This window comes from Anopheles stephensi, unplaced genomic scaffold, assembly GCF_013141755.1.
Source record: "Anopheles stephensi strain Indian unplaced genomic scaffold, UCI_ANSTEP_V1.0 ucontig53, whole genome shotgun sequence".
Classification (NCBI taxonomy): domain Eukaryota; kingdom Metazoa; phylum Arthropoda; class Insecta; order Diptera; family Culicidae; genus Anopheles; species Anopheles stephensi.
In genome coordinates, this window is record NW_023405420.1 from 124,723 (window position 1) to 143,204 (window position 18,482).

Genomic DNA, 18,482 nt, shown 5'->3' on the forward strand with positions numbered 1-18,482 from the left:
AGAAACTGGCCAGTTATCTTGAGGGGTTATCTTGATACTCCTCCATATTCTCCAAAATGTCGTTGACGAGAGATAATGATAAGAATCTTGTTGACAAATTACATCAACAAAGTTGTGCTCTGTCAGATCTTCTACATCTCCAAGTTCAGTTGAGGCACAAAAAACATAACAAAATGTCTTTAATTCTTAATTATCCAGGACGTCTTTCTCCTATTCTTCAAAATTCAACACACACAATAGGCTTAACAGTGTCTTTCACTATCTCTTGCTCACCCCCAAGCAATGCATACAAACACAACTGATCGCCGCGCCGTCAGTTGAAGCAACAAAAAAAGAAAACCATAGCAACCGAAGGTGGGAGAACATAAATAATTCAAACCACAGCCTGTCTCCCATTACATCAACACATCAGCCGCACACAGTAGGCGCGTCTCGCCGTTCTAGAGTCTCATCACATCGTGGCGCGCGTGCGTTCCAAAGTGTCTGTAAACGGAGTTCTGCGCTAAAACAGGTCTCGGTAGCTGCCATTTCGAGTGCCACAATTGAAGCCGTCCGCAGTAAGTAGGTTTCGCTCCATGCTTGATTGTGCTGTGCGATAATAGTGCCAGGCATGTCCATGCTTGTGGTCGACGCGTCGCGATAATGCACGGCGTTAGTGTCTCGCCGATGGAGCTCGTGGTAGCATCGGTGGCGAGTTTCGGTGCGTTCCTCGCGACGCTCTGTCTGGGCGTGTACGTTTTTGTGGTGCGTAAGTACTCTTTCTGGCGCACCCGCCATGTGCTGTACGTGGAACCGGAGTTACCGTACGGGAACTTTAAGGAGATGGGCAAATCGATCCATCCGGCCCATCTCAGTCAGCGGTTCTATGAGCGGTACAAGCATGCCGCTGATCCTGGGTTTGTTGGACTGTACATCTTCCTCAACCCGGTGCTGCTCGTTACGAACTTACGGTTGGCGAAGAGAATTCTGATCGAAGACTTCCATCACTTCCCCGATCGGGGTGTGTACTTCAACGAAAAGGATGACCCGCTCTCGGCCCATCTGTTTGCAATCGAGGGTCAACGGTGGAAGGATCTGAGGTCCAAGATTACGCCCACTTTCACGAGCGGACGTATGAAAGCGGCATTCCCGCTGGTGCTCAGCATAGCGGAGCAGTTCTGTGAGTTTCTGCGCGAGCAGCACACCACTGACGATATGGTTGAGGTACGCGATCTTATGGCCCGGTTCACTACGGACGTGATCGGTTCGTACGCGTTTGGTTTGGAGTGTAACAGCTTCCGGGATCCTCAGAACGAGTTCCGGCGCATCGGCCGCAAACACTTCGATACACCCCGCAATCATCCATTGAAGGTGTTCATCATGAAGACGTTTCGGGGGCTCGCGAACCGACTCGGGCTGAAGCTGCTGCACGACGATGTGTCCACCTTCTTTCAAACTGTCATCCGCCAAACGATTGAACACCGCGAACGGCAGGGTACGCAGGGGAACGATTTTCTTGACCTGCTGATAAGGCTGAAGAACACGGGCAAGCTGGAGGGCGCGAACGAGATAGTGGGCCGGCTTTCCGGAGACGAAATAGCCGCACAAGCGTTCATCTTCTTTACCGCCGGCTTCGAGACGTCATCCAGTGCGATGACCTACACGCTGTACGAGCTGGCACTGAATCAGGAACTTCAACAACGGGCCAGGGAAAGCGTGCTGGATGCGTTGGAAAAGCACGACGGAGTGTTGTCCTACGAATCGTCCAAGAACATGCTTTACTTGGATCAGTGTATCTATGGTAAGTGTTGCAGAAAATGTTACTTTCAACGTCCTTTAACGAGTTGTGCTCCTTCTTTTCAGAAACTCTTCGCAAGTACCCACCTGTAGCGATATTGGAGCGAGTGGTATCCAAACCCTATCGAATCCCAGACACCGACATAAACCTACACCGTGGGATGAAGATCATGATCCCGGCCTATGCCATCCATCACGATCCAGACATCTATCCCAACCCGTCCACCTACGATCCGGACCGGTTCACGCCGGACAAGATCGCTAGACGTGATCCTTGCGCCTATCTACCATTCGGCGAAGGCCCACGAATATGTATCGGGCTTCGGTTCGGGATGATGCAGGCACGGATCGGATTGGCGCTACTGTTGAAGCACTTCCAAGTACTGCCCTGTAAGGAGACGGACGTGCCCTTGACCTACATTCCGCAGGCATTCGTACTGACGCCCGTGAATGGCGTGCGGTTGCGGTTGGTTAAGTATGATCTGCATGAGTAGACGGACGTCAGGTGTTTTTTTACTGTCAGGAATTTAAATCAAATTAATTTTTGTGACAAAATTAAAAGTTTATTAATTTCGTTTGTTTTGAAAATCGGATCGTATGTTCGGAAGAAGACTGAAATAAATGGAAAAATAAAAGTGAAACAAAAAATATGAAAAACACATTAAATGTACCATAAAAATTACAAACAAGAAATCAATATGCTAAAAGGAAATAAAATCTATTAATTAAAAATATTTAAACAAAATATATAAACCCTATAAATATATAAACTGAAACACCCTGTGCCAAAACGTCCTTGACCGAGCGTGCGAATATCACTTCACCACTACCTGCCGAACCGTAGCATCAAAACAAAGCAACCGTTGTGTGCGCGCCGCTTTACAAGCAACTGCCGGTGTGCGGTAGTGTGCGTGAGACGTTCGATGACATTTTACCGTAAACATTACGCACACCAGCTGACTGATTAGCGAACAAAAAACAAATCAGAATCATTTCATCTCGAACACTCTGGTGCGATGGGTGTAGCGTCGGCGCTAAAGTAACGCGCAGTGGAGCGAGAAACGAGCACAACACACAAAAGAAGGGATAAGGGAGTGTAGATAAGTATAATTTACTGTCACATAACTGGCTTACTGTGACACTTTTGTTCGGCGTGACCATAATTATACCAACTAGCCAGCCAGTAGGCGAGAAGATCCAGTCTGGTGCGAGATGCTGATCTATCTGCTGCTACTTGCCGTCACTGCGGCGGTTTGGTACGTACGCCGGAAGTACTCGTTTTGGGCGGAACGGGATGTACCGTACATCCAGCCCCGGTTCCCGTTCGGCAACATCCAGGGAATCGGACGGCGCATGCATTCTTCCCAGCTGATGACGAAGTTCTACAACGAGATGAAGTCATCCGGACGCGCGTTCGGTGGGATCTACTTCTTTACCAACCCGGTCGCGCTGGCACTCGACCTGGACTTTGTGAAGAATGTGCTGGTGCGTGATTTCGCTCACTTTCACGACCGTGGTGTGTACTACAACGAGAAGGATGATCCGATCTCGGGACATCTGTTCAATATCGAAGGTTCGAAGTGGACCAACCTGCGGAAGAAGTTGATCCCGACGTTCTCTTCCGGCAAGATGAAGATGATGTGTCCAACAATCGTGTCGGTTGGTGGACGATTCCGCGAGTGCCTGGAGCGATGTATCGAGAGTGACGGTGTGGTAGAGATGAAGGAACTGTTGGCCAGATTCACGACGGATGTGATCGGGACGTGTGCGTTCGGCATCGATTGCAACAGTCTGAACGATCCGAATGCCGAGTTCTTGCGCATGGGACGGAAAGTGTTTGAGGTTCCGCGAGGTCGTATACTGAAGTTCTTCTTCATGGCCACGTTCAAGGATTTCTCGCGACGCATCCACATCAAGGGCACGAGTGAGGATGTGTCGCAGTTCTTCTTCAAGGTTGTGCGGGAAACGATCGAGTATCGCGAGCAGCACAACATCCAGCGGAACGACTTTATGAATCTGCTGATGCAGCTGAAGAATAGCGGACAGTTGGATGATTCGGGCGAGTCGGTTGGGAAGCTGAGCTTGAACGAGATCGTTGCACAGGCGTTTGTGTTTTTCCTCGGTGGGTTTGAAACGTCCTCGACGACGATGTCTTACTGCTTGCATGAGCTGGCATTGAACGGGGAGATCCAGCAACGAGCCCGGCAGTGTGTGTTGGACGCGGTTAAGAAGCATGGTGGACTGACGTACGAAGCGCTTATGGACATGCCGTACATCGATCAGTGTATAAATGGTAAGGGAGATGATACAAACGATCCGGAAGTCTTTCTCTTAAACTGCTTTTCTTTCTCGTCGCAGAATCTCTTCGGAAGTACCCACCGGGTGCGAATCTCATACGGCAGGTTAGCCAGGATTATCGCGTACCGGGGTCGGATGTTACCTTCCCGAAGGGTATGAACGTAATGATCCCGGTGTACGCCATCCATCACGATCCGGACCACTATCCCGACCCGGAACGGTACGATCCGGACCGGTTTGGACCGGAAGCGAGTGAGTCCCGGAAGCCGTACAGCTTTATCCCGTTCGGGGAAGGTCCAAGGATTTGTATAGCGGCTCGGTTCGGGATGCTGGAGGCACGGGTTGGGCTGTCGGTGCTGTTGATGAACTTTAGCTTCTCGAGATGCGAGAAGACGAATGTGCCATTGGTTATTTCTTCCCGCCATGCTGTGCTGACGCCGGAAGGGGGATTGTGGCTGAAGGTAGAGAAGCTGGAGTCGTAAAGGAGTTGCTGTAGAATCTGATTGATATGGGTATGGTTAGTTTTATCCAACAAGAATTAGATGAATAAATGTGAATCTTTTAAATCTCTTGATTTGTACTGTCCATCCGGGTCTTAGCGGTATTCCTGAACTGTCGTTACTGACTCCCTTGACGTGCTTATACCCGTAGCTGGATAGTCAGACCGGAATCCTATCGGTCGACGGTTAAAATCCTATTGAGATGCTGTGAATTGAACTGGTTAATGTTGTTTGACGCACTGGTTTTACTTTTTTGGTCGTTTATTTATAGAGGGTTTGGGTCTTTGAGACCTCATTCGGCTCTTTAAAAGATACACTTGAAGGTTGGTGATTGTATGCATCGTCTTTCTTCCCATGTTGAGTAGGCATTTCCCCTCGAAATTAACTGATATACCACAACTCAACGACTGTGTCGTTTGTAGACTTAGAGGTGTAAGCTTTGCTTCGATGGTTATGGATTAACGGAAGCTTCTGAAGACTCTTCTTCCCTTACAGGTCATCAATACGTTTTACGTTCAACCATACTTCTCCCGCTGGTCCATGCAACAGATTGATCGGATCGATCCGTAGCGGACGTTCGGCTTCGGCAGGATCAATGGTGAAGCTATAATTCCTCACCAGCATAGCCAATCCGAGCCGTGTTTGAAGCAATCCGAATCGCATCCCGATACATATCCGAGGACCTTCTCCGAACGGAAGGTAGCTAAAATTGTTCTTAAAATCATTCTTAAATGAAAATCGTTCCGGTTGAAAGTCGAGTGGGTTTGGGAAGTAATCGGGATCGTTTTGGAAGGCTAGATTCGGTAGAATTACTCCAATCCCTTCCGGAAGGATGGATCCGTTCGGTAGTTGATAGGGTTGTGTCGTTATTCTGTGCAGCGTTGCCACCGGTGGATACATTCGAAGTGTCTCTAGAAGAGTAAAAATATATCATGAACGATTTACAAACATCTTTCTAAGGAAAATCGTACCGTTTATGATCGATCCAATGTACTCCATCTCCATCACGGCATCGTACGAAAGCGTATTGTCGTATTTAGCCAGTACATCACGAACACATTTCCTTGCTTCGTCCTGCACTTCAGGATGCTTGGCTAGCAGATGCAAGGCACACGTTATGGTGGTCGCGGACGTTTCGAATCCGGCAAAGAAAAACACAAATGCTTGTGCGGCAATCTCTTCGAACGTTAAGCATTCCCCATTTCCAGCACCATTCTCCTTCATCATGTCGATCAGAAGCTGCATAAAGTCATCCCTTCGTACGTTGTTTTCCTCACGATAGCGAATCGTGTCCCGGACAACGTTCAGGAAAAAGTCGGACACATCTTTGTCGTTAAACCGTATCCCGAGGGCTCGCGCCTGCTTCCGGAACATCATGGCGAAGAACACTTTCAGTGCCTTTAGCTTGGGAAGGTTTATCATACGTTTGCCCATCACCCGGAACTGAGAGTTTGGGTTGTCTATGCTGTTACAGTCGATTCCGAACGCGCACGATCCGATCACGTCGGTCAAGAACCGTGCAAGAAGCTCCTTGATATCGAGTCGCTGTTCTTGGGTGCATCGTTCTGCCAGATACTGATCCAATCGGTTGCCTACGTCCACTATCGTGTGGAACATTGCTTTCAACTTCCCGGACGTAAAGGTTGGTGCCAGCTTCGAACGCAGCTTTCTCCATCGGTTACCCTCCATGAAGAAGAGATTAGCAGATAGTGGATCAACCTCTTCATTGCTGTACACTCCGCGATCGATAAAGTAGTTAAAATCTTTCACAAGGATCGTCCGGGCAAACTCAGGCGACAGGACCAACAGCACCGGATCGCGGAAGAAGTAAATCCCCACATAATCACCACGCGACTTCAGCTTCCTGTACAGCTTTTCAATAATGTGCGCAAAGTGTATGGTTGGCTTCAGTGTATCGGGTACGTTTCCAGCCGGGAAGGATGGCTCCAGATAAGGCACCTTAAGATCCGCCCAGAAACGGTAACGTTGCTTGAAATGTAGATACACCCACAACAGACCAAGGCTGGCCACTAAAAGTAGATGAACGAACATGACTACAGCTAGCACAGTACTGCAACTGAATTGCCTCGTGAGTGGTTTTACGTCATGCAGTACAATAACTCGTTGCAAGTGATTTGGAATCGATTATTTCACATTTTATCAGCGATAATCGTTGCTGATTGCCGCATAATTACCGTTTACCGTGTATTCGAAGCAGATAAACAAGGTCCGGAATGGTTTGACGTTTGTTTGTTTACATCCGCGCACAACGGTTGGTCATACGGTCATCGTGACGTAATTTAAATTTAATTTAAAAAATCGTTTTTATTATATCATCTAGGGTAATATCGCGAAAATTGGAGATCGTTTAAAGAATTACCTCTAAGATTCATCATTTATTCGTATTACCCTCCACTGAACGTTCCACATTCAGCCAAACTGCTCCCGCCGGTCCGTGCATTAAGTTGATCGGATCAATCAGCAGCGGTCGATCAAAATCGCTCTCATCCATCGTAAAATTGTAGCTCCTCAACAATATCGCCAGCCCTAGACGCGTTTGCAGTATCCCGAAACGTTTCGCAATGCACATCCGTGGCCCATCGCCAAAGGGAAGATAGCTTGGGCAGCTCTTCCCAAACGTTTTGTCCTCGAATCGTTCCGGTTTGAAGGCGAACGGATCGGGGAAAAAGGCCGGATCGTGATGAAAGGCAAGGTTCGAGATGATTACGCCAACACCAACCGGGAGGATTTTGCCATTCGGAAGTTGATAGGGTTGTGAGGTCATACGATGGATTGTCGCTACCGGTGGATAGAGGCGAATCGTTTCTGAGAAAGAAGAGATGTTTCGATTAGGATGATTGAGTGGCGGTGGTTGAATATGCATCCGTACCGTTTATAACACACTGGATGTAGTCCATCTCCATAACTGCTTCGTACGTCAGCTCATTACCATACTTAGCCAGCACGCTTCGAACGCACTTCTTCGCCTTCCGTTGTGCCTTGGGATATTTAGCCAGCAAGTGCAATGCGCACGTGAGTGTCGTGGTGGAAGTTTCAAATCCTCCGAAAAAGAACACGAACGCCTGTGCGGCGATCTCTTCGAACGTTAGAACCTCACCCGAACCTGCGCCATCCGGTTTCATCATATCGATCAAAAGCTGCATGAAGTCATCTCTACGAATACCTTTCGCTTCTCGATAGCGGATCGTGTCTCGGACGACCTTCATGAAGAATTCGGACATTTCCTTATCATTGTATCGTATTCCTAGCGCTCGCGCTTCCTTCTGGAACATCATGGCGAAGAACACTTTGAGGGATTTCAGCTTGGGAAGGTTAATCATGCGCTTGCCCATCACCCGGAACTGAGAGTCTGGATTTTCCAACGTATTACACTCGATCCCGAACGCACACGATCCAATCACGTCAGTCATAAAGCGTGCCAGGAGCTCCTTGATATCTATTCGTTGTAAGCAAACGCACCTTGCAGCTAGATGCTGATCCAGCCGATTTCCCACATCCACTATCGTGTGAAACATTGCCTTCAACTTCCCGGACGTAAACGTTGGTGCCAGTTTCGATCGTAACTTTCTCCATCGAGTTCCATCCAAAAAGAAGAGATTAGCCGACAGTGGATCATCCTGCTCGTTGCTGTACACTCCACGATCAACAAAATAATTAAAATCCTTCACGAGAATCGTCCGAGCAAACTCAGGCGACAGAACCAACAGCACCGGATCGCGGAAGAAGTAAATCCCCGCATAATCACCACGTCCTTTCAACTTCTTGTACAGCTTCTCGATTAGGTGTGCAAAGTGTAAGGAAGGACTGAAGATGTCCGCCACGTTTCCAACCGGGAAGGATGGCTCCAGGTACGGTACATCACGTTTAGACCAGAAGCGGTACCGTTGCTTAAAGTGAAAGTAAAGCAAAGCGAAGCCAAAACAGGCCACCAACACGACAGCAATTAGCATGGCTGGGGACGTCACAACACTGAAACCGAACCACTCGAAGGGAACACCATTTATCGGAGTCGAATTGTTGCACATTATTATCGCTCTGCGTTGTGGCTGATTGCAACACGGTGCGTGGAGAATCGATACTGTCCAGATGTTGAAGTGCACGTTGGACAATGGTGATGAAGGGTTTTTGGGATACAGTTCGCTGGTTAGCTGTAAGGTGGGTAAGCGTCAATCAACAGAGTGGACCAAAGTCGACTATTAAGAGCTTAAAAAACGAGTTGAAATAGGAGAAAGTGATAAATGTGATTAAATTGCATACATTTAGGGGCTTTTAAGTTTTATTGTGTTTAATCAACCTGAATCGAATACCATTTCAGTCGCATCAAAACCTTCTCAATTTATTGACTAATTTGCAATCGTTTCATCTAGTTCGTTTTGATTTAATTTGAATCCGGTCAAGCAAATCTTGTCCATCCTACGCGTAAACTCTACAAGAATCTTCACAATCTTCAAATCGAACAAAAAAAAAAGCGGAATCGCTCCGGATCACGCGAGACTCCCTCAAACACACCCGAACTCTGTACCCATAATCGTTTTGTGGAACGCAGCTCTTGTCAAACTGTGCTGACTTTTTACGACTCCGGACCCACCGGGGGGTCCGGGACAGAAGCAATCGCAACTCTTGGAAGTATAAAAGCTTTCATCTGTTTCCCGAAAATTGGGTTAATCCTCTCGGCTCGCTGTTCCCTAGTGCTGTAGAGACATAAAAAGAGACACGTGTTTGTCGCTTCCGCAATGCTCTGCCCAACAGTCTATCGCTTCACATTGCCTTTCATCATCACCGGCGTCTTGAGAGTGCACATCCAAGCAGCCGTGCCCTTCCAGGTGCACGCGAATGTGGAAAGTGAAAATTGTTTAGCAGAAAACGGGACGCCGAGAAAGGACGTCCGACGCACGTCACGGTTGGTTGGTAGCTCCGTTTAACCTAATTTATATTCCGGCGCACCTTCGAGCTATCGTTCTGCTGTTTCCCGAACGGCCTCGAAGGAAGCGTCAGTTCACATTTATTTACCGTCCTGTCGATAAATGGGAATCGGTTTTCGATGAGCAATCGGGTCGGGAATGGAACAGGTGAGTGGCGAGCAGTGGTCCAAACAATCCAGTTTGTTATTGATGTATTTTAGCAGGCAAACAGTTGGCCAGTATCCTGTAGCTCTCGAACCTTCGGGCTACTGTTTATGCTTGCGGTTAGTCTCCGGTGTGACCTTCGAAAGGTGGCGGGACTCGCTGGAACGCGAGGGCCGTACTCGATAAATTTCTGTCCCAAGTCTCACACCCGAAACCCCACTAAACGTGCAACAGGATGGCAGTTTTGGGAGTGGTAAAGCAAAATTTAAGATGTTGCCTTTTTTTCGGTTGGCAATGCTTTACGGTGGTGAGCACACGGTGAGAACTGACCGATTCTTCTCTCCAGGGAGCTGTACGTGCCTTTGGGAAAGGTTTGGACCGGGCTTTGGTGGCGATAAAGTGAAGGTAATTTATTCTTCATGATAGCCAGCCAGCTAAAAGCGCAAAGAGAATACCAAACCTCCTCGTGTGGGCAGATTTGTGACTAGCGGGAATGATCGATTGATAGCGGGATTGGACAGATTTGTCAAAAAAAAGGACCATTTGATAAACTTACGCCACTGCAAACGGGATCCATTCGAGTGAAATGGATTAAACGGATTGACGACGATATCGGAAGTCGGAAGTCGAGCGAATGAATTGATTCTTTTATCGCTACTTCCCGGCTGGACGGGAGAATGCTGATTAGGGCAATCGTAAATCATCGCGTCCCGGAGAAAGAATCGGAGGACATGATAAGGCTGATACGGTTGTTTACGGTTCATGTAGTTTTAAAAGATTGCATCGATTGAAGGGGGATTGATGGGTTTGATAAATGATTCTCTTTATGGGGAGCGAATCAGTGTGTTTTGACTATAAAATATACGGTTAAGATGGCGGAAGACTCTTCCTGGATTTGATGAGATAAGAGATCCAATACCTTTGGTGTATATCCAGGAGCTTTTGTGGTTAATTCGTGCATGGAGAGAATCGTTTTTCACCCTTAAGTTTAATCAGACATATCAGAACTTAAATAATTTTAGAATCCTGAAGTTCCAAGAATTTTAGGCTAGCGCTAGAACTTTGATTTGAGGTACTTTTAGGTATATCAGCTCTAAAATGTTCCCTCGCCCAGGGCGATTCAATTAATTACCATTAAACCACCATCGCTTCTGGCAGCAGCATAATCGCACCAAACCGTTTAACCGAAGCCCACGGAAGCCAAACCGATAGTAGGTGATGCGTTCCGTAGATAACCATCGTCCAATGCTGGCACATGATAATGCAGTCGGGTCCAGTTCTGTGCTACTGCTGCTGCTGCTTGTCGAGTGGTCATTTACTCCCGCTTCGAGCCATCTAGTGAGCGTTGATGCGCCCGAAGAAACGTTGCAGCTGAACGCACTTGCACCGTCTGTGATCGTAATTGAAAGTGCACCACAGACATCCACATTCGCTTCTGTACTATTCTTTTCCCCCACTGGGATAGAAGGAGCAGGCCTGCCGAGGAAGAAGGGAAATTAGCTCAGTCACCGGGGTCATTTCCGGAGGCTGTCTCTAGTATTTCAAAGGCTGCAGCAACGTGTTACATTAACCGGGATCCGTTCCGATGTGGATGGGCGCATCTCGCCGTTGTTGGAGTATGCCGCAGTAATTAGCTTTTAGCCACCCGGGCGCTGTCCCTGTGGATGACATGGTTCAGTGGTTGAAATGAAAATGGTAGGCCAACCTGTCTGGCTGGCATCAGGTGTTGGAATTTGGAGCTCTGGGTTTCTTCGTCGGGACTCGGCTCCTTGATAGAGTTAATAGAAAAAAACTAGTGGACTTTAGACCAAGTAAAGATGCTCTTAAACGTATCTGAACGTCAAGTGAAATAAATTACAAATTATCTCAAACTACTGCTTGAACTTCAGAACCTTCAATTTCCATTCTCATACCATGGTCCGGTCAGTTTAAGCAAACAGCTTGTCTGCTCGGGGCAACAGCAGCAAACATTCAGCTCCATTCTTCCGTTTACTAGGTTAAAAACATAAACTCTCTTCACCTCCGGCTAAGATAATAGCGTTTACAAAATGGAGCAACTAAAAGGTGAAAAACTCCTCCAAACCACCCAACCTACAGTACTGGCTGGCTATCTGGCGTTGATGGTGCAGCTGTTTTCCCAGAACCAGAAACAAATGTTGTTATTCGCTAAACAAGCTTTTGCACCTTTTTTACCCTCGCAAGATAAGTTTACTCCTGGATGGCCATCCAGCCGGTCGGTTCAAACCCAGGGCGATGGCGTTTACGTGCAACAGGAGGCCAACCACGGAATCAGACCACGGACTCTTTACGCTACACAACCAGAATCCCAAACAGAAACGTTCTTCTACAAACGCCTTGCATCCAACGTGCAGCGTGCGCTTCAGCATGGAATGCAATTGCAACTTTTTATTCTGTAGCACGGGAATATTTAGCGCCACACAAAGCATGGCGGCCCCGGTTTGCTCGACAATAGTAAAGCTTCATCTCCCGGCATGCCATTTCCCGGTACGCTTTGCTTCATTTTTCGCTTGTGAGGTGCAGGTGCTAAACATTAGTTTATTATGGGAAGCTGGTTTGGTGTCCGAGACATTGAGGTGGTGATCTTCCTCAGTGTCTGTGAAGGAAGAATTATGGGATTGTTTGTGATTTTGTATTTCTTAAGTCAATTCCACGTAAGGTAATGGTGCTGGTTGGAAAAAAGGAAACATATTGCTTAACAGTATGTAACAATTATGTACAAAGTGTTATCTTGTTGAAGAGAGTGTTTATGCTCTTCTTTTCATCCATAAAAGAAGGATTTTACACCTTTACGACTGGATGTAGGCAAAGTTAATAAACGCCTGAAGGTATGCAATATATAAATATGATTATTTCTGAGGTAAACATAACGCTTGGGAATGACAATAATCATAATGTTGACTCGCCAACAAGAGTGTTTGCTCAAATATTTATTTATTAACAATACACGGATTGCAGTTTCTTCCAGTATGAGGAATTTTCGGAAAGAAGCGCCTAACACTATGCAATTTGTAAATAGTTTTACATTTCTTAAACCAACCTAATATAACCTAGAAAGTTACATACTTACAGTTTGTATTTGATTTATAATCGGACAGTTTCAAACGTCTGTTTGTAGGCAATATTATACGACAAGCTTATAAATGAGCAATTTCAAATAGTTTTCGTAATAGATTCTAACGTCCATAATCAAAATCTCTTCCTCCAAATTCTCTTTCTGAAGGCATTTCTACATGACAGTAATGGATTTTTTCGAAAACCAATACAAAATAGCTACCGGTTTTGTCCGAAACGAATGAATTTTAATCAGACGACAATAAAGCATTCCGGCTGCTGCAGAACGAACATCATCCGGCTTCTAGTAAGACAGCTCGCATCGCTTCTTATCTGACCTTAATCGGGAATTTGCAACCTCAATCAAGTTTAGACATTCCTAGTGGAGAAACCTGGGACGGACATTTGGTGATGCGAAGTAAGGGGAACCAACCCCGTAGCCTTTTAGCAATAAAAAAGGGAATGAAATATGGAGCATTATTGTAACCGGGGGGCAACAAAAGTTGAACGAACGGTCGTTTATTGCGTTGACTTGTTCCCTTTAAATCCATGATCATAATGTCCAAATAGTGGACATTAGTCTTACAAGTTGTTTCAATTTGGATCCGTATTCAAAGCTTTTTTGTATACTTTATGCTGCTTTTTATTGCCACAATAACAAAACACAGTATAAGATAACTAAACACGAATATTACAATAATTTTCTTACGTCAACAGCAATGATTGACCGAAGCTGTGATTGGCAAGCTTCGTAGAATTGGTTTTATCGCGTCATAGCAAATGTCAACTCTCTTGTTTCAACCGTTTGTGCACGGATTATGGTAGTCCGCTTTTGCTACATTGTAACCGAATGGCATCACAATACGACGAAGCATATCATTTTGCATACCATCGTCCAATCCGACGGCAATCATGAGCAAACTCCCACTACAGCTGACATTTGACACCCATCCAGTCCAGTACCCGATATTTGGTGCATGTATCGGCGAAATGTAGACTACCAATAAATCATTTCGTAGTGCGTCCGGGACCGTGAGGGAGAAGAATATACAAATCATCAGGTCCGGAGCAAGGGCTCACGGCGAGTTGTTCCGGTTGAACAAATGGTGCTTAAGATGGAGTAGGAAAAGCATATGGAAGCGAGGATAGACACACTCGCACACACACACACACACACACACACACACACACACACACACACACACACACTGTTGTAATCTTTTGGAATGTCACCGGCATTGGGTGAGCTGCTACAATAGCCTGTAATCCTGGATGAAAAGTGTAGTTCCGTTTGTACTTGCCTGATGAAGTTTGCTTTTAGTTCAAGGTTTTCCTTTTTTTGTATTAGGCGAGTGCTGTGATGTTTGAGGTTTGGGGAGAAAAAATGGATCTGGGTCAAGATTTTGCGAACGGTGGAAAGTTACATGAAGTTTTTGCTAGACTGGTAGAAACAAAAAATGGATTACCCTTTCAGGATCAATTATAGCGTGACGTGTTTTTGGTTAAAACGTAATTGATAGTCCTAACGAGTAAAAATTAAAATGAATAGAAAGCTTATCATAGTGGAGTGATATAATCAATTTTATATGAATTTCAAATAAGGAATATATATTACAGGAATATGGATTACAGTATAAAAAAAAGTAATTTAAATATAAAATCTTGAAAGAAGAACTATTTCTTAGTAGAAACTACCAAAGGAACGAAAAACAAATGTTAAAAAATAGTAAAAGAAACCTTTAAGCAATAAAAAATAAATAAAACGATATGATTACATAAACGTAGGTTATCGGTAAACGGTTATCTAAAATAAGTAAATCCTTTAGATAACCTTCTAGAAGAAGAAAGAAAACGAGCAATCATAAAAATCATTGAAATTTGCACCATATAATTAAAAATAATTCAAAAATTCAATAAGTTACTTCCAAATTTAAACAGTACCAAGATAATTTTACATTTAAAAATAACAAGGAAGGACAAACCCCAAATTGATAATAACAATAACATAGCTAATGTAACTAGGTACATTAAGTTAATAAACAGTATAAAAAATAATAAAATTGGTAATAAAATTAGATAATAAAACAAGCAAAATAGATAAGGACGAAGATAGGCAATTGAAAATAGAAGTCAAAATAAGTCAAATCTGTTATACCAATAATAAACAAATCGTAAATTATAATCGAATGAAAGGAAACTAAAATAAAACTGGAAAAATAAATAATGAACGTAACATTCAACTAGAATTCCGTTCAATAATAATATAATAATAGACTAATATAGTAAACCAAGCCAACTATAAAGAAGAAAAGAGAATCGTTTCATGAAATAAATCCCAAAGAGTTAAATAAACGAAAAAGTAAAATAAAAATAGCGGCAAATCAAATCACTTAAAAACACCTGTTCTTCGGTGTAAAGTACTAAATAAAATTCTTTATTTTCCTATCCAAACACACACAAAAGCGAGCTGGAAGAAAGATCGAAAGGATATCATCACAAAACATCTGTTTTTCCAACTTCCAATAAGAAACTTACTCCAGCCAAGCACAAGTGAGAAGCACAAGTGAGTTCAATCCGAACGTCTATTACTTCCCCTTTTAAACAGCTAAAGCGGATCCAGCCCTTTATCACACAACTTCCGCTTTTCCACGGGCTTTCCCGGGTGGTGAAAATTGCGAAAGTGTCGAAAAGGTTCATACGTACGTACCTGCACAGTGGGTGGCATTTCCTTCCGTCGAACAAAAAAAAAAAAGGAACGGATGCAGCTCTTTCTCAACAACGACGCTGATGATGATGATGATGACGACAAGGAAAAAGGCATTGTTGTACAGCAAAGAATGGCAACGATCGTCGTGGGGGGCAATAACGGCGCTGCTTCCGGTTGGGAAGAACCTGCTTCTTAGTCGAAAGGATAGGAAAGCGGCTTAACAATTATTGTCGCCAACAGGTTGCTTCGACGACATTGTGATTCGATGCTTTTCATGGCGCAAACTGGTGCGCTGCGAATGGCATGGGATGGAATTTTCACGAACCGCTTGATTTGGTGCTGGTACAGTCGTTGGGAGCGCCATCGAAATGCGGGAAGTTGTTAGCGTGATTGTTCGCTGTGTGCATCGCGATTTGGAGGGCGATCGATTTTGTGTGCGCCTGATGCAGCGTCGCAACAGTCAAACAAACACGTTCAATTGCATGTTTACCTTCTCTGGAAAAAAGGGAACGCTAGACAACGGTAGGAAAATTCCTAGAAAGCTTAAAGAGCGAAGGAGCGCGTGCGAATGAGAGAGCGATATGTAAATTTTTAATACCACCCACTGAAGCAACCGACCGCTTACGGGCCCCCGGTTTGTTATGTGTTTTCCACCTTGAAAAGCAACGGAAATTGGAAGCTTTCCTAGGAGCCGCACAGCATTCAAGTCTCGTATGAGCACAGTTCCGGTTCAATTTGTGGATTCATTACTCTCCAGTCTCGTCGCAGCGGGCTAAAACGGGCTCCTCTGCTAAAACCAACCTAAAGCAAGCAAAAAACCTTCCCAGACTCGTACCTCTGTTACAGAGTATGGAGAAAAAACCGTCCATTGCGAGAGCTGCAAGCTTTTTCCTGTTGCCCCATTGCGCTCGATGGTAATTTGTTTAGGCGTTTCGTTGCCTGTGTCTTCATTTATTTCCGCAGCCGTGACGTCAACGGTGCTGCGGTTGAAGCAAAACGTTCGTTTGCAACAGCTTCCGTAGACGCGTCAATGTAGGCACAGCCTGTACTGCTGCTCGCTGTGGAAGCCGGAAATGGGAACATCAGGAAATGGTGTCTGCAGAATGATTAGGCATTGAATGGCGTCGGCGAATGTGGGTGCGAAGACGTTCATTACCCTGGGAACGTACATTGGTATGCGTCTTTGTGTCAAGTGCAATAAATTATGGTGCCGGATGTGTGAGCAGCGGATTGATTTTAGTGGGAATCGTCACAGTTGTGTGAGGTGTTGTGCTGAGGTTTGCTTTTGCTTGGTCGGCAGGGTGTTCTAGGTGTTGCTATTTGAGAAAAGCCTATTTAAGATACTTTTGCGGAAAACAGTCAAGAACTTACGGTCACAGGCTTTAACCCAGAATTCAGAAGGTGAACTTTCCGAATGTCTTATACGGCAATGGCCTGGTGAGCCTAAAAAGCAATGAGGACACCCTGACGAATTGTGTTGAGATAAAGAGATACTAGCCAATCGACCAGCCTGATCATGTCTACCATATAATGACTGGCTAGACATAATGATCCCACTTTGATGGATTGTCAGTCCACACTACGGAGGATCGGTTCAGATGGGATTTGATTTCCGATCCTGGCGTGTGAAGACCGGCGACGCTATTGCCACTGGGCTATCTCACTGGACTGCGTCCGCTATTGGACCGGTTCACAATCGCCACGGGACTCCAAATGCTTCAGGGAGGTTGACTTCGAATTTGTAAATCGATTGCATACATTTGGGCGACCTTCGATGAATATATCAAATGTCTTTCTTGAGGTGAATTAAATTTCACTTGTACTATTTTATACACATTGCAACTGAAACTAATAGCTTACATAATTATTCCGACCAATAATGCAAATAGAAAAGCACAAAATGACTAAAAGAAATGAAAATGAAATAATCTCAAAGCGTATCTAATCGTACAATCGTCGATAAGAATGAAGTAACAGTGCGTCTGAAAAAAAAACTGGAACAAAGTATCGTCATCGTCCACATTCAGCTGACCAGTAGAACAATGCACACCATTGCAGCGTACATAAGTCCCCAGCAACGACCAACGATCGCAAAAACTCTGCCTACGGGTGGAAGCAAATCGAATTGGTCCGTGGTAAATATAAACAACGACTAAAATACTACCTCACGTAGCTCGTAACACACACACAGGCCGTGTACCTGCGGGATGGAAGAAGTGGGCCACAGGCCCACAGTGAGCCAGTGAGTGTGTTTCATCAATATTCAACACGTGTCTTTGGCTGTCGTGCTGTGGACTTGGTGGATAAAAACAACTTTGTGGAGTAGGAGATGTTTTCCTTCGTCCGGCATTTACTTCCGGGGCCGGAACGAATCGAACTATTCCCTAATGGGTGTATGAAAAACGAAGCTGAAGTTGAGCACGTCCCAGAAGAGTGAAGGAAAAAAAGGGGGGTGTAATTTTCCTACTCTTTTCCAAGGGTAGGGTAGTCTTCAAACGCTTGTCCAGTCGCATGCCGATGTCGCTGTCTTTTGCAAGCCAAAGAACAACGCTTGACGGACGGTCCAGCACGAACAACACGGACGTTTGATGCAATTTTTACGCTTGATCTTGCCCAGCCGGTGCTCTGGGAAGTATAGTGGAACGTGTATCGGAAGTGGACATACTAGACAACCTAGAAAGAGCAACAAAAAAGAAAAAAAAACTCAGAAAGTCAAGCCCCACATTCCGTTTGATCTTTTGTTTGGATGGCCGGTGGCGGGCCAACTCTTCGTTTGCCGCATTTTCTTCATGACAGACACACTGTAAGCTGAGTGAGAAAATGGAAAAAACAGAAAATCAGAAAGAGAGAGAGAGAGAAAAAATGTACGCCCCAGAGAAGACGGACGGCACTACTCGACGATGAAGAGAAATGTAAACAACGGTGCGAGCAATCAACAGTTTTCCGTTCCCGAATCGTTGGCAGATGTTGTAGGTAGTAGTGCACGCCCGTTGCTGGTTTCGTTGTCGTCGCCGTTGTCGCCGTCGTAGTTAGCCTTGGAAA

General features: G+C 45.2%; 3 protein-coding genes across 3 annotated transcripts; 1 reads left to right on the forward strand and 2 right to left on the reverse strand.

Annotated features, from left to right (window-relative positions):
• The first annotated feature begins 98 nt into the window (after nucleotides 1-98).
• On the forward strand, nucleotides 99-4,648 carry LOC118517143. The gene is made up of 4 exons (XM_036063001.1): nucleotides 99-1,780; nucleotides 1,843-2,267; nucleotides 2,953-4,069; nucleotides 4,135-4,648. The coding sequence occupies exons 1-4, from the start codon at nucleotides 643-645 to the stop codon at nucleotides 4,554-4,556; spliced, it is 3,102 nt and encodes a 1,033-aa protein (XP_035918894.1). The 5' UTR covers nucleotides 99-642; the 3' UTR covers nucleotides 4,557-4,648.
• Nucleotides 4,649-4,817: 169 nt separating this feature from the next.
• Nucleotides 4,818-6,800, reverse strand: LOC118517133 (cytochrome P450 6A1-like). The gene is made up of 2 exons (XM_036062992.1): nucleotides 5,546-6,800; nucleotides 4,818-5,485 (listed from the first exon to the last, which is right to left on the reverse strand). The coding sequence occupies exons 1-2, from the start codon at nucleotides 6,624-6,626 to the stop codon at nucleotides 5,064-5,066; spliced, it is 1,503 nt and encodes a 500-aa protein (XP_035918885.1). The 5' UTR covers nucleotides 6,627-6,800; the 3' UTR covers nucleotides 4,818-5,063.
• Nucleotides 6,801-6,936: 136 nt separating this feature from the next.
• On the reverse strand, nucleotides 6,937-8,545 carry LOC118517145 (probable cytochrome P450 6a13). The gene is made up of 2 exons (XM_036063005.1): nucleotides 7,465-8,545; nucleotides 6,937-7,400 (listed from the first exon to the last, which is right to left on the reverse strand). Exons 1-2 carry the CDS (start codon nucleotides 8,543-8,545, stop codon nucleotides 6,967-6,969), a joined length of 1,515 nt encoding a protein of 504 aa, XP_035918898.1. The 3' UTR covers nucleotides 6,937-6,966.
• Between the last annotated feature and the right edge of the window lie 9,937 nt (nucleotides 8,546-18,482).